Source organism: Lethenteron reissneri, chromosome 11 (assembly GCF_015708825.2).
Source record: "Lethenteron reissneri isolate LAM-NWPU_2019-01 chromosome 11, ASM1570882v1, whole genome shotgun sequence".
Lineage (NCBI taxonomy): Eukaryota > Metazoa > Chordata > Hyperoartia > Petromyzontiformes > Petromyzontidae > Lethenteron > Lethenteron reissneri.
In genome coordinates this window covers 6591682-6614100 of record NC_083789.1, presented here as the reverse complement: position 1 = coordinate 6614100, position 22419 = coordinate 6591682, and the positions used below count along the sequence as shown (strand labels likewise).

General features: G+C 41.7%; 2 protein-coding genes across 2 annotated transcripts; one reads left to right on the top strand and one right to left on the bottom strand.

The window, feature by feature from the left end:
* The first annotated feature begins 94 nt into the window (after positions 1 to 94).
* On the top strand, positions 95 to 10048 carry LOC133341365 (uncharacterized). Its single transcript, XM_061549918.1, has 8 exons — positions 95 to 183; positions 3529 to 3722; positions 4616 to 4745; positions 4928 to 5049; positions 6400 to 6510; positions 7008 to 7114; positions 8042 to 8132; positions 8618 to 10048. The coding sequence occupies exons 1-8, from the start codon at positions 141 to 143 to the stop codon at positions 8732 to 8734; spliced, it is 915 nt and encodes a 304-aa protein (XP_061405902.1). The 5' UTR covers positions 95 to 140; the 3' UTR covers positions 8735 to 10048.
* Positions 9231 to 20831, bottom strand: LOC133341366 (cofilin-2-like). The gene is made up of 4 exons (XM_061549919.1): positions 20672 to 20831; positions 14549 to 14856; positions 13802 to 13878; positions 9231 to 13380 (listed from the first exon to the last, which is right to left on the bottom strand). Exons 1-4 carry the CDS (start codon positions 20672 to 20674, stop codon positions 13268 to 13270), a joined length of 501 nt encoding a protein of 166 aa, XP_061405903.1. The 5' UTR covers positions 20675 to 20831; the 3' UTR covers positions 9231 to 13267.
* Positions 20832 to 22419: the final 1588 nt, after the last annotated feature.

Genomic DNA, 22419 nt, shown 5'->3' with positions numbered 1-22419 from the left:
GTAGCGGCTCCTATCCGCTCTATGGAATGTACAGTATCGTACATCCATACCTATCCGCTGTATGAAAACCAAACCGCGTCTCCATACTGGCTCCTATCCGCACTAGGGAATGTAAGTCGGCGCCGGGCCCTGTACTCGGCATGGCGGCCTCGTGTCTGCTGCGGGGGTCGTCGTCTCTGCGTGGTGAGTCCCTTTCGTCATACTTCACCACTCCTTGCTCTACCCACGGCTGCCCCTCTCTGCTCGAGCAGGAGAGCTCTCTGTGTTGCTCCCCACGCCTCATTTGGCTGGCATTTAAATGTGTTAACGTTTCGGTATTGAACGAAATAACTGATGTGATCGATTGTTGCAGAAAGTTGTTGATGCACGTCCTCGTTGGTCTGCGATGCAATGTTTAATATAAACTGGAGTGCAGACTCGGTGTGGAGTACCTCGCGAGCTCCAGATGAGCACGGTTGGCTACGTACGGTGCGAAAGAAGTTCAACGTACCAAACATTTACACCAATGGCTTGGGGAGAGACCTCGTGCAGCAGTGGATTTGATGATGCCCCTTCGTGATTAATTATACTCTTGTGTCTAAAGCAGGGGCGGTTTCTTCATTAGGGCGATTGGGCGACGCACCACCAATGTCATTGAACCACAGAGTCACGCTAGCCGTCACTGTCAGCCTCTGGATATAGTCCAATCAGCGTCATGTCACGTTCTGTGGAGTACCGCCTCTTTTTGGGCGATTTCACTCCGGCTGAGAATCGCCCCGAGTGGTCCCATAGACTTACATTCAAAGATGTTTTTTTTCGAACGGGGGCGCTGCAATGCATTCTCTATGGCTTCCGGGAGGGCTCGCCCTAACGTGCTCACGTCATCATACGTAAGCACGTTTCATCCAACAATATAATTTGTCGCCACCTAGTGGAATCTTTAATAAAAGAAACTTGAGTGCATTGTATATTAATAGTGAGTGTAGAAACAAACAGGATGTATTGTAAGAGTCACTTTATTTTTCATTAATATTAAAGAAGTGAAGTTGCCTTTACATGCTTAAGCTGTTAATTTATCCATTGCATGGGTGGACCTTATCCTTATCAATCATCCAGACATTTGCCCCCCCCTGAGAGATTTTGCAGGAGCCGCCACTGGTCTAAAGTGCTGCAGGGACGCGAGTGTTCGAGTGGCAGTCCAAAGAGCTCTGTCCTGAGCCAGTGGTGGACATTCCACGTTCCTATGGCGGGAGACAGCCTATCTGTTGGACAATCACAGTTGACTTCCCACCGAGGGAGCCTATTCGTTTTTTTTTTATCAGTCCCTTGATTGATTTATAGCACCAGTGTCAATCATTGGAGCTTGCATGACCATACTTCACCACGCTGGTCAGTGTGGGTTGAAGGGAACGTGCCGAGAACAGGTTCTGATTAAATTCGACAGTGATGTTGGCCGTGGCAAGGATAAGTAATAATGTGACGATAATTATTGTATCCACGCTCGAGTATAGTGGTGGTGGTGTGCTAATAATGTACAATATTCACGATGGTGATGGTTGCGATGATGATGTTAGTGGATGATGAACATCACCATGGTAGTAGCAGTGATAGTGTCACGATAAGATAGGTATATGCTGTAGAGCAGGGGTGGGGAACCGTTTTTCTGCCAAGGGACATTTGGATATTCATAAGATAATTCGCGGGCCATACAAAATTACCAACTTAAAAATTAGCCTGTGATATTTGGTCAAACATTTAATTAACTCACCCCTAATGTGATGGCTGGAACCGCTTCTCTTTGGCGAGGCGTGTGATGTTAGCTGCTATTGATGATGTTGCTGCTACTCGCAATTGCTTTTCCAGGTTTGCTCCTAGATTTATTGAATTTCGCGGGCCGTATGAGGCCCACCCATGCGTGTAGAGGAAGACTTCCAGCAGCAGGGGGCGACGCTTTTGGTTGCAGGAGACAGGAAGAGCTGTCAACCCAGACGGTTGACCCCGTATTCTTGTCCAGGGAAATTGAGTTTTCAGGTCCATACGGCATACAGCCGTTTCAATACAGACAAGAAAATGTATGTTTGTGTTTCTCCCTAATAATGGGACTTGTAGGATGAACGTTGAAATGTGTAAGGGCACGGGGTGACCGATAAGGTTTGAATTGGTCTGTAATAAGGTAGGCACTGATAAGTGGTTGACAGGTATGGACATGTGGCCTAAAGGGCTGAACATTATCGACAGGCTACAATAATATTGTTGACCAATATTAAAATGATGTATAAATATAATTGTACTGCCAGTTATTCACCCAGAACTGCTAATCGGAAAAGTCAATAGTGTTTTCCAGGCGCGTTCTGCGTCGCTGTGTGGCCAATGCTGTGTTTGGCTTTACGTGCCAGGAAACGAGAACCTGGAGAATAACCACCACGTAACTGAGGGGGGGTCTGACTTTTTGTGATGCCGTTAGACGAAAATCGTCAAAAATCGCGTGACGTCATTTATGGACGGCCCCGATGCCATTTTCTGGCTACTTCTCGCAGCCCATGCCTATAAAACCTGGAAAGCCCTGGTGGTCACTCTTACAAGCTGCTGTTGAATGTTTCCATCGCTTCATTTTGTATTTGTGCTGGGATCAGTCAAGCACTGGGTGAGACAAAGGCCGTGCCAGCCTTCATAAGGTGCTGTCTAACAGCACTTGCTCCAACAGTCTATGCAGCCTACCACAACACAGGCACAGGCATTTTCACGCCAGGTGTTTACATGTGAATAGGAAAGACCTGTTCATTGTTAGTGCCCCTTACCTTCCTCTGACGAGTGTATTCCCACAGTAGCCCACCCCAGAGCAATTATATCTTTATACAGAATTATCCATAGTTCTGAGCCGATGGGACCCATTGTGTTGTAAATGGGTACTTTTGAGATGTACTGCACTGTAGATCAGGGCACATTCAGATCGTAAACATTATTTGAGAACGGGTGAGGGATATTTGAGATCCAGGGTGAGAAGAATTTGAGATAGGCGAGGGCTCATTGGGACGGGCAAAAAGGGTATGCCAAAGCAGATGAGGGCACAGGTACAAGGTGAGGGTTGGAAGAGGTGAGAACATTTTGATACTGGTGAGGAGGGCACATTTGTAAACTTGTGAGAACACCTTTAGACACAGTGCATTACCATACTTGAAGGTGTGGGGTTTCTCGGATCCTCATACATTGACCAATTATTTTTTTATTTTTCTATCTACGTGACTTTACCGAACGACCCAAAGAGTATGAATTCCTGCAGTCACGAAAGCTTTAAGTCAAGATTTAGGCACTATACTGCATACATTTTTTCACCATTTCCCCATCGTTTTATCCTGGTTGTGCTTTTAGCATCGCATTGAGATGGTTTGTCCTTTCAGATATCTTTCGCACAACAGTACAATGCTTTTGTTTAAACTGATATATGAAGGAGACATTGTTTATCTATTTTTTAAGTGTTGTGGAAAAGTGTTCGATGTGACGATAACTCCACCCAGATCCTCACGTCGCTGGGGCCTCTGCTGCGTGCAGGCGAGGGCCTTGGCAACGATCAGGAGCTGGACAACTGTGACACAATCCTGCGATGCATAGCGGAGGACTTGCGGGAGAGGCTGCCACCCTCGGCCCTGCTTCCTGGAGAGCAGCTCGTCCCAATGTCATCCAGGAATCCCGGCTCTCTCCGTTGCGCGGACACACCCAGCGGGGTCGTCGTATCGAGTCCAGAGGTGCCTCTTGCTTGTGCCGTCTGCGATCATAACTCAAGAATATCTCGCTGCTCAAATGAGCACTGGGACAGCCGCTTGTATCTGTTGACATTTCTGAGCCATTGGTGGACATTCCATTTTCTCATTAGGGGGATGAGTGGGCTAGATTTCTATTGGATGGCCACTACGGTATAATTAAAACTGAATGTTCATACAGTAGATGTGTCTGTATGTCCTTTAGTATATTTATTTCAATGGTAAACACATTGGAATGACCTCTTATTTTTTGTTACATTTATGCTCACCATCTTCACCAACCTGTAGTGACCAGGCTGAAGTAAGATTAAATATCCCCCACAACCGGCACAGCTTGGAGAGGCCCTCACCCAGCAGTGGATTGACAAAAGGGCTGCACATCTTTTTTGTTACTGTTTAAGTTGCCGAGAGTAATTTGTTCATGAGTGCCAAAGAAATTGTGACATGAAATGTTTCTCTTGCCCGAGGCATTTTCATGTTTTCCCGTTAATGACTGGCATCCAAAAGTATTATACTGGCCTTCACCGCAGCTTGTTCAACAGTTTACACCAGGGGTGAGAAGCCTTTGGGCCCACAATTTTATTGAATCAGGACTGTGGTCACACGAGTCCTACCACTTCAACATGAACCGAAAACAATACTTATCCATCACTGCAAGCATTTAGCCACACTAATCGGATGCTTGAGGGGAATGTTTTCGACCTGGCAATAATGTTTTTAATCTTAGAACAGTCACCTGCTGTCTAATGTTTGGCCCAATTAAGGCATTTAAAAACCCTATTCGGTCCTCAATAAGAGGTTCCCCACCCCTGGTCTGCACTGGAGGGCTCAATATGGGGGGGGGGGGGCTTTGTCTTTGATTTGTGCACACGATACAGGAGCGAGCGCCCGTGGCACATGTGGACGCATTTGTGTACGATGAACAAGCCCTGGAGGAGGCGTGGGCAAGCGGGACCCTAAGCCGAGCTTATTGCATGGACTGCGGCTCTCATCGCACCAAACCCCTGGGTAATGACGATAACCGGTGGCGTAGCTATCGAGTGTGCAGGAGGTACAAATGCATGGGGGTGGGGGGGCGCAGAGCAGAGGGGACTAGGCGTCGGGCTATGAAGAATGGAGTACGACAGGGGCAAGCTGGATACGGCCGTTGCTCACGCTGTTGACAATGGGCTGGTCTCTGCTTCCTACAGAATTCATCTCACACTCCTTCTCAGCACTGGAGGTGAAGTTCTTGTTCCGTTACGCGCTTCCAGACCTGAGCACATGCACAGTGCTGGACGTGGGATCACGCCTGGGCCCTGTGCTTTATGGGGTGAGCGAACCTACCCACGTCATGCTTGGTTAATTATTAAGTTACACCACATATAATATGGAGAGATTGTGACGGCTTGTGGATGCCATTCAGCAGTTGAATGAGCATGGCTTATAATAGGGGCGTAGCAGTGGCGCAGTGGTTAGTACACTGTGATATCAACTCGGAGCTCCGAATTCAATTCTCGGCCATGCCTCGCATCAGTGACGAGTGATATCTGAACCAGTCATGGGCCACCCTCTTAACTTCGGGGTGAAGTACAAACAATCCCCATAACTGACGTGGCGTGGGAAGGCCTTCCGCAATGTATTGGCAAAGAGCTATACATTATGATTTTACCCCAATAGAGTTCCATGTGCATAATTACCTATATTCCAGAATCTAGAACATGCATAGGATTGGTTCGTGGGTACCAGACCAGCATGCAAGTTTGTGTGGAACCTGTGATGGTTTGCACTTGAGAATTAGTTAATTTAAAATTAGAAAAATGTACTTCTTAAACTTCAGTCACAATCCACGTTCCCTTGTTTACAAAATACATCAAAAGTGACTTTAGTCATACATAGCAGCAGCGTCGTGATCATGAACTGTCACAAATTACGTGCTCGAGTAAATAGAGCAGAAAATTCGATTTACTACTTTCATTCAGTAGGAAACGGCTATCGAAAACACGTTTTCCATTGCCACAATTGATAAATTGTTGGATAAACTATTGTATACTGAATGCAACACTCATCAATAACACTGCCTTAAAGGAAAACAGAAGATAGGTAATGTTTTAAACAAGAGCCCTTCTTTAGAGCACGTAAAAATAAGGGTGCAAATGCCTTTGAAAAAGGAGCATTGCACACAACATTGCCTCATAGTTTTATAAGACTGTGAAATTGACAGATTTATTTGTGCTTGTACACCACTACCACCAGAATATCACCAAATAATTTGTGATTGATGTGTTGCATAATTAGGCTTATCAACATATATGTATCAGGGATTGAGCCAAGCTGACCTGCTTTCATACTGGGCCCAATGGTATATTGACCCACTCATCTGCCAACCGACCTCCATATAGCTTACAATGTGATGTACAGCCCTTTGCCACACTGTTGCTGAAAGCCTCTACATGTTTTAATGATGGGGTAGTTTTACATACTTCACCACTGGTCAGTTGAGGTTGGTAAAGGTCTTGCAAAGCTCAAGCCTGCTTCATATATTTGCCACCGATCTTCGTCGTGTCCAGGAATTGAACTCAGGTTAACGGGTTAACTGCACAGTACTTTGAACTCTGCCCTGCTTTAGCCTATAATACATAGCATCGTGCCTGCTACAGAGCTTCCATCCCCACTTCTCTAGGCCTACCTGTACAGCTCTGCAAGGCGCATTGTGGGCGTGGAGCTCAGTGGAGAGATGTGCGCCCTGCAGCAGGCCATGCTGGAAAAGTACCACATGGCAGACCGGGTTGAGGCGAGTGCAACACATGAGCATGTCATGTATCCATTAACGCAAAGGTGGGGAGCCTATGGCCCTCAGTCCAGGGGGTCAACCACTTAGAAATGGCCCACGGATGACATTTATCCATCACAGCAAGCATATTACAGCTGCTAAAAACTGATACTAGAGGGGAATATTTTAGACCTGGCAACACTGCAGTTCTAATTTTAGCACAGTCAGTTGTTTTCTTGCAGGTAATCCTGAGGACAATGCAGTCCTAGCGTGATCAAAGTTTAATGTCACATCTTGCGGCATGACAAAAATTTAAATCCCCTATTCAGCCTTCAGTTAATGAAATGCTTCCCCATCCCTTGCTTTTAACTTAATTTGGTGTACTAAATATGAAAAGCCTTTAAAAACCGTAACTTATCAATTCTGCAGTAGCCGATGGAAAAAGAGTGAAAAATATCACGTTGGACAGCACTGGCCGGATTGTCGACAGCTCCCATCGTGTGTGTGGGCTTGTGCAGGTGGTGTGTGCAGACATCTGCACGCAGGGAGATCTGTTGGGCACGGCAGATGTGGTGGTTATGAACAACGTGTTTGAGTACTTCATGGACCCAGAGAGCCAAGCCAGGTGTGACGAGTGAAGCCTTTATTGCTAGTCCATGGGTCCAGACCACATTTTTTTTACCTGTTGGGCATCAAGTGAAATGTCAAAACACCAGTTGTACCAACATATTTAAGTTCTGTAATAGATAAGTATATCACATAATACACTTACTTCTATTAACAATATACAGAAACTGGTATTTCTAAGTCCTTTCCACCACCTGATACTAATTTGGATTCTAACCCATGGGGCTGAGGCCCTTGAGTAGCTTTATTCTACACTACACTGACAATAACATGACTGGCTTAATACATACTTCATTCCGACTAGAAGCAATGTGGTCAGAATAAGCCTGTAATGATTCTCATTTTCTCAATACAGGGTTGCGGTAAATGAATGTTTATTTATACTTAAACTATTCGGTGCATGTACTTAACATATTTACATATATTAATTTATGCCAACTATATTATGGTCACAATATTGAATTTTTCATTCAGGGGTTATGATTTCATTTAACCTTACAAGTGGATATTCTGCAGATACTGAAAGGGGGCAACAAAGAAACCACTCGGCAGGACACGAACAAAAATATTTAACTTATTTGTTCAGATTAATTAAATTAATTGACAATCTAATCTATTACTCAACGTCAGTCAGCAACACCTCTCTTTCCAATTCACATCAAGATGTCTTGGTGTATCGTGCTGTGGACGGTTGATCTACGTGGAAATGTCAGCCAGTTCTGCAATCGGCTCGATGGAAACGTTCTGTAAAAGCTTACAATGCATAACTATAGCACTTCCACGAAAACCTGAGATAATGGAACAATTAGCAAAAAAGGCACTTATTTGTGTAAATTGTACAACTCACCTCCAATTTACACTACAACAGCTGAACTTAAATCTGTTAACGGTGCCTTTACCACATGACGTATTGCTTTGTTGAAAGGTGCTGGCACTTTGTGCGGGAACACGTGAGGAAACCAGGCTGCCTTCTGCTCACTGTGCCCAGCTTGGAGGAGTCGCTTGGCCGCTTGCAGGTCAGAGCTTACAATGGGAATATACTGAATGAACCCTTTTATGCCAGGACACTCCAAAAACTACCAGTCATGGAATAAATCACCTTTGTGTCACTAAAAACAACCGTACAGGCAGTGCATGTTTTGTAGCATTTAAAGTACCTTGGGAGTAACATAGCAATTTAAAATCTTCATCCAACTATCCCCATTTTCTATCCACACTGCTCTTTTGCCAAGTAGACAGCTGTCATTTTTTAACGTGCAGAGATGGCACATTTGAATTACTTAGTGATTTTTTTATATAAGGGATTTGAATGATAATGTATGATTCAGCTTGGATATGAAAGTTGACTAAATTACATTCCTTGACACTTGATGGAAGTACTATAATTATTTTAAAGCGATTAAATAAAATGCACATAACCTGAAACTAAGTCATTGAAAATTATGCATTCCACAAGTCACTAGGTTACCGAAACCTGCGACATTCAGTTCTCGTTTCGCAGGTGGGTGTTAATGTGAGTGAGTGGGTGTGCGAAGTCCCACTCGACTACAGCGTTTATCTGGGAGAAGGCATGGACCACGAGGCACTGGAAAGCATCCACCTTTACCGTGTGCTCTGAGCACACAACATCACATGCAGATGAAGACTGCCACCAACTTCCTGCAATTCCACATATTTTCAATACATATGTAAAATATACCTTTGCAAATGATGGGACTAACAGGATTTTCACGTAAGTTTGAATTTGCTGGACATTACATTGCAGGAGTTTGAGAGAGAAAAATGGTAGGTCACTTTGTGACCTCCAGGAAAGCTTGGCTATGTATATTGACGTGAATGTATTATTGTGCTATAAAGAATAAAACACTTTCAGACGGTGTTCATTTGTATTCCAACTTCCAGATGAATTGTATGCGATTGCTCCACTGCCAGGCCAGCATGACAAACTTGTAATAGCAACGTTTACCTCATTGGCAGTCCCATATTCTACATGGAATAATATTTCAAGATAAACATTTCAGTTCGTCACAATGACATAATAAAAATTGGGGCATTGTTTTAAGAATAAAACCACAAGTACAAGAATAACAACGCTCTCCAACGTAAACACAGCACACTTTGCATGTAATTTAATTTGTTCACTCAGGAAAAACATTTGTGTACACAAAGCTGTTCCCTTTTTTTCTAATTGCATCACTAGTCTTTGCACTAAGGCTTTGCACATGGCATTATGTGCACTACACCAGCAGGGCTGCTACACAAACCAGATGTGTTCTAAAAACCGGAATTGAAAGCACAAGGGCTACATCTTGCTTAAATGCCATAAAAACCCCATCCCATTAACTGCATACTTTTTGATGGAGATAATCCCATGGGATAATTACAAATGGACTCAACCTGTCTTTTTGTTGTATATAATTTGACATGACATATGGACAGCGTTATACGAGTTTAATTCCTGATTACCACGGTATGTTGTAATTCTGTTGGCATAGAATTGCAATGTTTTTAAAACTCTAGTCCCTTGCCAATCGAGCAGCAACAGAATTAGCAACGCAAAGCAAGGACAGTGCATTACAGTACTTTTTTTTCTTCCTTAAAGCAAATCGAAAGTGTTCATGGCTAGTTGGGGTGGACGTTTTATATAGTGTTAAGAGACTGGATGAAAACCACATCAGATGGGCTCAATTTTTTTAAGTGCTTTCACTCTCTGCCGAGTGCTGCCCTTTCAACGTGCGTTCAACTCTCACCTCGTGTATCCAAGGATACATTTACACTTAATTTTTTCCATCTTTGACAAAGTGCAGCACTATGCAGTCGGGAACAGGTTACCACTTTCAGTTAATGCAATAAATGTTCTGTAAAATTGAGTGGTTGATTAATGTATTGACCAGGATTAGTGACGAGCAATTCAAATTGCTCACTGCCCACTCACCCTCCCACCTCTAAACTACACCTCACATGCACACATCTCCAGTTGGAGTAAATGTCATCACTTCCACATGTCAATGTACATTTCATCATAGTATTAAAGGTCATATAGACTTCTGCATACCTCCTAGTTAACCACCAGTTTCCATCACCACTAAATTAAATGGCATGCATGTAATGATTAGCAACGACCAGGAACCTAATTTGCATATAAAGACCAATACACATGAAATGTTAACTTTGATGGATCCAGTCATCAAGTTTAACACTGGATTGATGTATGTTTTCTGGATCAACAGCCAAAACCAAATTGGGTTTCCATTCATATAAAGCAAATAAAGCACAAAGTTCGTTTATTTTGCTGGATTGTCTGCCAATGTTTATTCTGAAAATTAAAATATTTTTGAAGAACAAGCCGTTTGTCTAGATTTGTTCAATATTCCAACCCATGAAAAGCATGAATTATCTTTGCATTAGTGCACCACTACACTGACAGCAGCGGCTTTGTGAAGCCTAATATTTATTTTGATACAAATGCTGTCACGTTTACTGTATTAATTAAATTTTATGGCAACAAAAAAACACTACATCCATGACACCTTGAATTTATAATTAGCATGAATTAATTGCATTGAGCCCACAGTTTATACCATCAGTGATAAATTGATTATCTGATGTCTAGGTATGCAGTTTTAATCTAACTTGCACGTGCCCAAAATATGCCACATTTTTTTATGTTTTAAGTGGAGTGTAGCTAAATTTGACAAGTGATGTACACACATTGGCATGCTGCGTGACATAACCACCTGATCCCTTACTGGGATGGTTTACAAGACCTCAGTGGCATGGATGATTTGCTCTAAATCATAGAGCACCCCTCCCATCGAAATTGTATCACCCAGTTGTCAATATTAGCAGATGTATTACAAGTTGATACCGCGTGGTGCAGAACATTCAACAGCTGATCAAAAGTAACAACCAAACAGTAAAGAGCAATGCATTTTTCACCAAGGCATTGTAAACAGGCTTTGCTCTCAAAAGGATGATGTGACACAGGACTAAGAGTGATTTAACTATTACGAAACAGCCGTTTAAAACCTGATGAAAGGTCCTAACAACTGAAACGGACCCTGTAGGGATATAGCTTTACCTTCTTTGCCCAGTTCAGTGCAAATCCTTCGAAATTCAATATTGCAGATTTATATATGTGAACTATTTTCTTCTAAATGCTCAAAAAGTACCTAACCCCCACAGTGACAATACCTAGCTGTACAATATAGCAAGTTTTACTAAAATAAACACTTTACTGTTGCATACACATTGTGGTTTCTGATATTTTACTACTACAAAAACAAAATATTTGGAAGCAAGTGTAAAATTTCAAAAGTTTTGGCACAATAAATAAGCCCTCCCAAGGTCAAACTGAGCAATTTGTATCGAGTAGAAATTTAGGACATTCAATGGCTACAATCCTGCTCATAGCAACTGCAGAGTACACCATGTCAGATGCTTTCAGCATCACCTCTCACTTGCTAAAGCTCCGCCCCATACAAATGTTTTTCCCATCAGTCAAACCTTGTGGCTGACGGCAGCCATTTGCTTAGTCTTAACTTGCATACATACACTTGTGCAAAGCATTTGACACCGACTTAAATGATTGCACTGGTCTCATTATAAATTTCAGATTGCTGTGTAGGGGGTGAGCAGAAAACCAGTGGTGTAGGGTACCTTTTTAGGAAAAAACTGGTTGGATGAGCTAAGTCGTTGTCACCAACCTAAACCGTTGACTGCACCACACATCCCCTATTGGCTTAAATATTTGATTTCAAAAAATGGAGTATGAATTAGATTAACTGGCACAACCCTATATAAATGTGAACTAAGCTTTATACAAGCGAAACAAGACCCACATTACCGTTCCAAAACCACACATGAAATATAACAGCAGTTTGGTGATTTGTATATAGATGTGGTGACACCTGAAGCAATTGTGTGTGCAGGTTCTTTTTAAGATCTCATCCTGTGTTCTTGGAATCAGTTGAAATATCATTTGGTGACTTCTGGATAGATTGAGTAAGTCAGCTGCAATGTTATAAGTTCATAAGTGAATTAAATTGCTGTCAGAAGTTTGACAAAGTTAGTGTTGTTCACATGTGCACAAATATAAGAGGGCAAGATTGCTGCGGTTGCAAGTACCATTGAGAGATTAGGAACACACGAAAGAGATGCTGGAAAGGCAAAATTAAAATGTCATTAAATAATTAAGTGCAAGCCTGCAGGAGAGGCTTGATGGCTGACTGAACTAATTCCCCTGCTCTTGGACACCACAGTCAGTAAAAGAGATGCAGAATTTCATACGTGCAGGTGCCAATTATTTTACTTGACCATTCCTGCATTTAAGCTTCTTCAAATTGTAAAGCTCACATTCAAAGGACTCTCTACAAGCTCATGTCTGTAGTGTTAAAATAACTCGAATCAAATGTTGAAAGCTAAAAGACCTTATACCAAGTTGAAAAATACCAACAGCGATCATTACAGCAAAATAAACTGGTCAGTTGAAAGGAGGGGGATGTGGGCAGGTGAAGCAAAGAAGGGAACAGAGGGGTTTTCCACAGACAGGCAAAATAAAAGCTGGCATTTTGAAGGCCATCCACAAACCAACAAATAATAAATAACAAAACATATATCTCACCGTAGCCACTATCTTATCGCACTTATCCCCCCCCCCCAACCACATTGTTGTGAATGCAAAAAATAACAAAAAAAAAGTGGGCTTTAGTTCCATCTTCCACTTGGCTACTAGTGGCATTCTTGCTGGAACTTTCCTTAGAGAAACCAGTCAAGAGAAAATGATATACCCCCAGAGACAGACAATTCCAACTCCACTTCTGCCACATTAAGCAATGTAAGAACCGCAGATTGCAGGAACTCCCTGTTAGATATCCAATTTACATGTGTAAATTAGAACATGGCTAAAATGCATGCGTGGCATTGCAACAATAAAATAAGCAATATGCAATGCTTTTGAACACTATGAAGGGCAATTTAATTGGACAACCACTCCATTTGTATTTTCAAATTGCTTATTGTCGTGGAGTTGGCTTCAGTGGAAGCTGCACATGGCCATGGTCTCTGGAGGTAAACGCTGGTTGTGCAGTGCTCATTCCCCCATGCTGGCCTGCTCAGTACAGGTGGGAGTGTATTCCTTCCAGGGCGACACCTACAGGGGCTTGCCTTCCAGGGTGACCACAATATTTCCACCCAACTTTTCAGCCAGTGTCAAGCGGTCCCCGATGTCTTCCATGCCATTCACCTGCCATTCATGCTTGATGCCTGCATCGCAAGTGATTAAACGTCCGGTAAGGCACACCCCATTATGGGTATCCAAAAAAAAATGACATGCTCATCGTTTTTTAAGTCAAATGAAAAATGGTGTCTTCACTTTGCTAAATAAGACCATATCAACTGATAAATAAATCACAAGTTAAATATCATAGTACATTAGATAAAGCAATCTGGCCAGTATGGAAGAGGAGACCAAATACACCCAAGTGCCTCTCTCCAGTGGAGACCATCCCCCCTCCAGCAATGGCATAAACAAGCAATTACGGAACTACATCTTTGCCTTTTACATTAGATAAAAAGAGGTAACGTTTACTAAATTAATTGTTACTTGTGTTTATAGCTGATAAAATGCTCATTAAGTTAACCTTTGTATTTAGTAGTGTATGTGCAGGCCTGGGGGCTGTGTTACCTGTGAACTTTTTCTTTATGGCATCCTTGGAGCTGGCATAAATCATCTTGCTCTTGAGTGGTGCACTATCAGGCGCCCTGAGTGACAATGACACACAGACACATAAAAATTTAAAGCACAAATATTTAATTTTAGTGACCCAGGTTATGCTTGCAAATGACACTGTCCTGGTTTTGTGAGTTCTCAGAAACAGAATCTTTATATATCCTGGAGGTTAAACAAATAAACTTGACTTGTCATGAATACCAATCATGACACCCCATTTAATTTCAAGGTAGCTCTCAGATTCCAACCCATCATAAAATGTTAGTAATAACAGGACAATGTTAGGGGTTAAAGCAGGTACTTATTGATGGTCCCAAAAAAATGCTAGTTGTGATTAACCAGTGTATAAACCTATATGTATATTAACCACTGCATAATAAAATTATTACATCAAGTTAGACACCAATAAATACATCAACAAGATTAAAGTTCCAACTTCCAATTGCTTATTTGGGATTAATCCAAGGAAATAAAACACTACCTACAAACACACAATAAGATCAAGTAACTTTGATCATAAATCGACAAAGACAACTTCCAGAATTAATATCAACTATAACAGCCCACAGCAAAAACAATGCTGCTGTTTTACCCACTGCTGGAATGACAGTTAACGTACTACCCATTTCACAAAAGTGCCAGCAAAATGGAGTAAGACGGAGTAAAATGCTTAATATTGCTGGACCCCTTGGGTTCACCCACCAGAAGACGAAGACAAGATCCTCTTTCTTGCTCTCGTTCGTCTCGTAAGTGGCGTCATAGAGAGCGTAGCGACAATCGTTGGGTGGCAACAGCTTGACAAAGGCGCCATATGGGTCATCGACCGACTGACCAATGTCGCCCACCAGGATCTCCTTGGCCGGCTCCACAATGATCTGCCGCTTGTCAGGACTCAGGCAGAAGAGCACCGCTTTCTTGCGCTTCTTCACTTCCTCAGCTGAAGATGCCTTGCGCACCTTCATGTCATTGAAGACTCTGATGACGTCATCACTCACCGCCACACCCGAGGCCTGTACAAGCATTTACCACAATTATACAGCAAACTAATTAAAGCACAACAAAAAATAACACACAGTGTGGCTCTTGATAAGATTTGTAACATAGTTGAGGTTTTCGTGGGAAGAAAATTGACAGTGTGCACACTGAAGCACATGAAATGAAAACACTAGAAAGGCGGTTCTCAACTCATGAGTCATGCTCCCCAGGCGTTTAGAATCAGAATATGTATTTATACCGGAGGAATACAATTAGCTATACGGTTCTTTTTCACAGATGTCCAGTTCACAGGGAGGGCACAGGCTGTAGCATGGATACCGTACACAAGAAACTGCAAATGTGTGCAAGGAATATCAGCGCCATGTGTGGCGAAAAGCCACACATATACACACAACAACACTAATATACAACACGTCAATTGAGAAATCAAGTACCGTAAGTGGGGGCTGCCATACTAAAACAGCAAAAAAACAAGAACCACTGCATCAGAAGGTTCAGTGGCCATCACTGGGGCAAGGGTATAACAGGCAGCTGAGGAATGGATGGTTGCCTTGTTGGATGAGTCATACATATCTTGCTGTGCATTTAAACGAACCCCAAAATAGGCGGCTGATAAAGTTATTCGAAATACCACTGAACTCATTTATATATTAGTATTATTACACGGCGTCATTAGATTGGTTAATTGCAGCTTCAACAGCAATGACCAATTAAAGGGTATTCATACAAGATAATTGTTTGCTGCCTAACCAAATATTTTCTTAGAAAAAAATATTGTGAAAATGTAACAAGGGGAAAAAGATCCCGGCTCAAGTAGCAGATTCAGCTACAAAAGTGAAACTGCTGTAAATCACAGTAAAAAGACGAACATGGAATTCATATTCCAGTACAGTTAACTTTTTAATCGTGATGAGGAAACAGCACCCAGGTCAAGTTACATGGCTCAATTCTATTTTAACAATCATTTATGAATTGAAAACCAACCATTAAGTATTTAATTTTTCACATTTTACATTACATGTGTCGAGAAAGTAAAAATTTTAAGTACTTCAGCATCACTTTGCTGAATATGACTAAGTGCACTCCAAAAGGTTTGTCAGAATCAAAGTATATCAATGAGTGAAATTTCTTAAGACAGAGGAAACATCTACGAAGCAGGATATGCCATAATTTTAATCCTTAACATAAACGCGGTATGTATTTTATAGACACACATTAAATTACATTCTTTAATATTTTCTACTCGTTTATCTTCATTGGCATATACAGCTGATTTCCAATAAATTATGTTAAATAAACGTTTTGTTTACTGGGAGATTATCAATAACATGAAATTAGTGCTGTAGTTTATAAATTCACATCACATGTAACTGTGCGAGTTCGAGTATACTACAAACACATTACTCATCAACTTTCGATGAGCTGCATGATGGTATTATCCTATTTTTATGCACTTGGGTTGTTGGCTTTAACCAGCCACTGATACAGAAGTACATGCTTAGTGTACTGGGTACGGTTATACACTGTACACAACGCCTCACCTACACATCTAGTAATGCTTTTCCTCATGCGATGACCTGATTGCAACTCATCAAATACAATATGAAATTTTTTTTGCCGAATTTTATTTGCATAAGCTTTGAGCGACATACAGTTTAATCAAGATCCCCATGCATTGTTTTCTAGAATAGAATACTTTGTCGTTATCTTACAACACAATTGTAAAATAAAAATTCTACAAGAGAAAATGTTAAATAAATACCTTGATTACATGTGATGAAACATTTAAAAATGTAACATAAAATACACATTTTTAATACCTTCTACGATATTTCACACCCAACTACTTTATCAAACAGTTAACGCTATTGGAAATACATTGTCAAAGTATTAAACAATATACCAGATTATAAATGGAGGGTATAACACAAATACGAACAAAACTACTCCAGTAGTTAACGGCACATTTCTATATTTACGCGATCTAACCTAAAATACCTCTATTATGAAAAACTACTCCATTTAAATTAAAAGATAACTTTTTGTTCACTCGGCACTTGTAACCAAGTGAATACTAGCGAAATTAAGCATTACTAGTATGGTTCAGAAAAATGGTCATTAACGAAAAATAAAGAAAACTGAAAGTGAGTAAAAAAGCATTGAGATCCATGCTTGGAATTAATGACACTACATTGACAGACAACACATGCAGTTTAACATCATCCAAAAATATTAAAGGAAAGTGGACTTTGGGTAGCACGTTACAAGAAGGGGTGGTCAAAATAACAGTGTGACAGCCAAGGAATGGAATCCGACCAAGAGGACGTGCACAGAGGAGATGGACCGATAAGCAGATGTTGGATGGATCGTTTCATCCGAAAAGCATGAAATGTGGTGGCGGATTGTGGGGGAATACATCCAGTAGTAGACAGGTCATTACTGAAAATGATGAAAATATGAATGCCAGTACTGTACTATCACGAATATTGTAGTAAAAAATCAGGTCAATGTGAAGACAGTAGCAAAAATATTACAGATAATACATAATTATGCAGTGGTAATGTCACAGAGGTAGTAATAATGGTGAATGTAATAATGTATTGTTATAAAATGTGAGTACAGTAGTGAAAATGATGTGAATAAGCGCAGAGGAATATTAATAATGGTGACATTAATGATGCCTATAATAAGTAGCCATCATGTTATAAGTGGAATGGTCACAATGACAATATTGACGATTATCATGTCGCTAAGAAGCAACTGAGAAGAGTGTTGATGATATACTCTATGTATTCATGAGTATAATATGGAAATAACGTAATGAATGTGAATAAAAAACATTATGTAAATGTATGTGCAGTAGTAATAGTAACTTGCACGTGAGTACAATACTGCAGTTATATTAATCTGAATGTGGTAGTACAAACGATTAAATAGTAATGTTACCGATTAGAGTTCATGTGAATATATGTTGTGTAGTAATAATTATTTTAAAATATACATCTATAACGTACTAATGCAGTGATCTTTAAAGTGACTGCAGCAGAAATGACATGGACACGAACGACTGCCTATAATGTCATAATAAAGTTAAATCTGTAGTAATGAGAAGTTGCGTTCAGAATAAACAAGAGAAAAAGATATCATGGCCAATGAAAGTGTATGTGAATCAGTGCTGCTATCAGCAGCAGCAATGATCAATCCACTGCTGCATGAAAGCTTCTCCAAGCCGTCGCAATCTCTTACGATCCGGCGATACAACACTAATCTACCTAGCAAACGCACTAATAATGTAATACAGTATTATAATTACAGGAAAAATGTAACGCTCAGAATAACGTGAGTGCGATATTCGTGACAATGATTATATCATGATTTATGGCAATGGAGGGTGTATTGTTTTTTTTGAACGCGAGTAGACTATAAATGTAATTTATCATGACAATGACATTGATATGTAATTATGTGAACGTGGTAGCAATAATTCCTGCAATAATAACACTAATATCTTTGTAAAAATGATCCTAATGACTAACATCAAAGTATTAATTAAACGTGTTTACTGTAATACGAACACACCAGCAATGTGTTGCAATGTGGTGGTAGTTAATAATTGTTGTATTGCAACACTAATACAGTACTCACAATTGGAATTTTGTCGTGATAATATAGTAGTCGTAATTTAAACTATTGTATACCATTAATCATATATTTGTGAGGTTGCAATAATTATCATAACTGTCAATTATGCTGACCAATAACATGGTAATGTGACTGAACTTGTAATAATTACTGTAACACTATGAAACTACCATTGGAACCTCATTTGCCAGTAGCAAAATATGATAATTGTTTTTTTACCCTTTCATCTGGCAACAAAACTGACACCTTTTTTACAAGGAGTCATGTTTGCATTGACCACAATACCTGCGGTCGGAATGCAAACAAAAAACAGACAACTCTGATAATGTATGCACTGTGTGTGTCAGTTTTGTTGCCAGATAAAAGGGTAGAAAAAAACAATTATTATACTATGAAACTAATACAGTAATTATGAATATACAGTACGACATACTGTAGTGATGTGGACACGGTAGTTATGATTACTGTAATACAATTACACTTTTAACGATGTGAACGTGTTGTAACAATGTACAGAAGTAACAATGTGAATGTGGTAATGACTGTAATGTCACTAAACAAACAATACTAAGAATGTGTTGTTAACGACAGTATAATTATTAATCGTATGCCATTACTGTGGTAATGTGCATGTGACAGTAAACTTACTATAATTCTACCACACGAATAATGCGGTAGTAATAATTGCTGAATTACTAACACACAAACAATGATATGAATATGCCTTGCAACAATAAGACGAATTATGACCGCAATATTAATGATAATTCAGTACTGTACATTATTCAGGGTAAGTGACCGTAACACATGGGGGCCCAGCCTCTCTCTCTCTGAGAGAACGTTGCGATAATAACACAGTCACAATTATCACTGCCACATTAATAACACAGTACAATAATGCAGTACAGTACTATAATACTACTAATAATATAATGGGATGTTGAAGTATGTGAAGCCCACTGCCCTCTCTCTCACACTCAAGTGAGAGAACGTTGCGATGATAATAACACGGTCACAATTATCACTGCAACATTAATAACAAAGTACAATAATACAGTACTACAATGTACAGAAGTAACAATGTGAATGTAGTAATGAACGAATTATGACCGAAATAGTAATGATAATTCCGTTTTTTTTATACTCTTAAGTAGGTAAAAAATAAATAATAATAGAAATAAAATAATAAATCAGTTATTAAGGGTTAAGTGACCGTAACACATGGGGGGGGGGCAAGCCTCTCTCTCACACTCAAGTGAGAGAACGTTGCGATGATAATAACACAGTCACAATTACCACTGCCACATTAATAACACAGTACAATAGTACAGTACTATAATAATACTACTAATACTAATATAAGGGGATGTTGAAGTATGTGAAGCCCACTGACACCCGGGGGGGGGGGGGGGGTAAGGCGACACCGCTGGCCCGGCCACCGGGGCCGGCTAAGTAAGGCAACACGAACCCCGACCACGGCTCAGAAGCTAAAATTAGCGGCGACACGAAAGAAGAGAGAGAGGAGAGAGACACGAAGAAGAGGAGAGAGAGACCAGAGAGAGAGATGGAGACGTGGGGGGTACGACACGAGGTAGAATATGGCCGTCGTCGTCCTCACACAGGAGATGTTAGGGGCCCCCTTGTAACCACGCAGTCTTTAACAAACAAAAGCTAATTGGTGTTGACATCGTGTTTATCAGAGGGTATCGACGATTGTTGTGTCGATTTTTTGTTAAGTAATGAGCGCAAATGCGTCATTTAAATAAAGTCGTCCCCTCGACAAAGACAACAATAACACAACACTGGTCAGTCAAACATATTCTGGTTATGTATATATTGTTTTTACCCCCACACCGCGTACAATAGTGAAGTAAATGATAACTGGCGCTATATAAATCAGTGTAACACGTGTAGGCGACGCAGTGATTTAATGACAATTGCAACGATGACGAGGTGAAATTTACACGACGCGAAAAATACCCCCCCCCCCCAAAAAAAAATCGTCGGTCCCTCATAAAATTACACTTTTAATTAAAACCCACAGACAGCGTTACAATTACATCTTTTTCCGAGGTAAAAGTCGCATAAAAATATGTTTTTTAGTTGTCGCGCGTCAGTCGCGATATAAATTATTCGCGGCAAAACATCTCCCTCACGCAAACCCCAATCGCCCAGCGCCTCGCTCACCATGTCGGGAGGGAGCGAACAGACGTGTGGTGGTAGAGAGCGAGGGACTCTTGCGGCAGCGGCGGCGGCGGTGGCGGCGGTGTCGGTATCGGCGCTCGGCGCTCTCCTCTCGACGGTGGCGGCGGCAGCGGCACCCGTTAATTACGCGGGAAATCGCCCCTCGAGCACCACCGTTAGGTGCCCACCCCACCCCACCTCTCGCGCCCGCCCGCTACGCCTCGCCATTGGGCTAAACGCGCGCACGTGACTTCTGCTGGAGGGGGGGGGGGGGTCGAGTTGGTGGCCATCTTACGTAGGGGGGTGAGGCTTTGGGGGGGGGGGGTCCAGTTTCGTGTTGGTGGCCATCTTACGTAGGGGGGTGAGGCTTTGGGGGGGGGGGTCCAGTTTCGAGTTGGTGGCCATCTTACGTAGGGGGTGAGCCTGTGGGGGGGGGGGGGGGGGTTCAGTTTCTTGTTGGTGGCCATCTTACGTAGGGGGGTGAGGCTGTGGGGGGGGGGGTCCAGTTTCTAGTTGGTGGCCATCTTACGTAGGGGGGAGAGGCTGTGGGTGGGGGGGTCGAGTTTAGTGTTGTGGCCATCTTACGTAGGGGGTGAGGCTGTAGGGGGGGGTCCAGTTTCTAGTTGGTGGCCATCTTACGTAGGGGGATAGGCTGTGGGGGGGGGGGCGAGTTTCGTGTTGGCAGCCATCTTACGTAGGGGGGTGAGGCTGTGGGGGGGGGGTCCAGTTTCGAGTTGGTGGCCATCTTACGTAGGGGGGAGAGGCTGTGGGTGGGGGGCGAGTTTAGTGTTGGCAGCCATCTTACGTAAGGGGAGAAGCATAAGGGGGGAGTTCAGTAAAGTCTAAGTGCTGTACTGTACAAGGTTTTTTTTTGCATTTTCATGCTCGCTGTTTTGTTCACGTGGAGAAATCGACGAGGACTCGAGTGTATTAGAATGTGCCATCTCATGCGTACCGTGTTCAATAGCCAAACTCACCAAATCACCATACTTTATGTCACAACCCACTCACCAACTCACCACACTGCCAATCACAACACACCAAGTCATACCTGTCAACAACCCATACGGTGTACCCGTATTCTTGTACAGCGAAACTGAGTTTGCAGGTCCATGCGGCGTACAGCCGTTCCAATACGAGCAAAACAACTCAATGTTTGTGTATTTGCGTTTCTCCTTTTTGATGTGACTTTGTAGGATGGATGTTGAGATTTATAAGGGCACGAGGTGACCAATAAGGTCTGAATTGGTCTGTAATAAGTAAGGTAGGCACTGATAAGGGGTTGACAGGTTTGCCAACTCATCACACTGCCTATTCTCTCGCATTGCTCGATTATTGAATTCCCTCCCATCGTCGTTTTCCCCTAAATGCTTATATCTTTACTCAATTCAACAAGGTCTTATCTATATTCTTGGTTCTTTCGGTAAAGTCACGTAGAAGGGAAATAATAAAATAATACAAATATAAAACAATAAAAAATCTATATATGCACTGATCCTGAGCAGACCCAACCACTCAATCTACTCGCACTGACCAGAGTGGTGAAGTATGGTCAAACAACCCCCGTGAGTGACCTGGCTTGGACACAGGCCGCCAAGAGTTAAGTGACAATAGCAATCATCATCAGGTGTGAAATCCACAGGAAGAATTTTGTCTTGCTGTGGATCATGAGGTGTGAAATCCACAGCAAGAAAATTGTCTTGCTGTGGATCATCAGGTGTGAAATCCACAGGAAGAATTTTTTTTTCCTG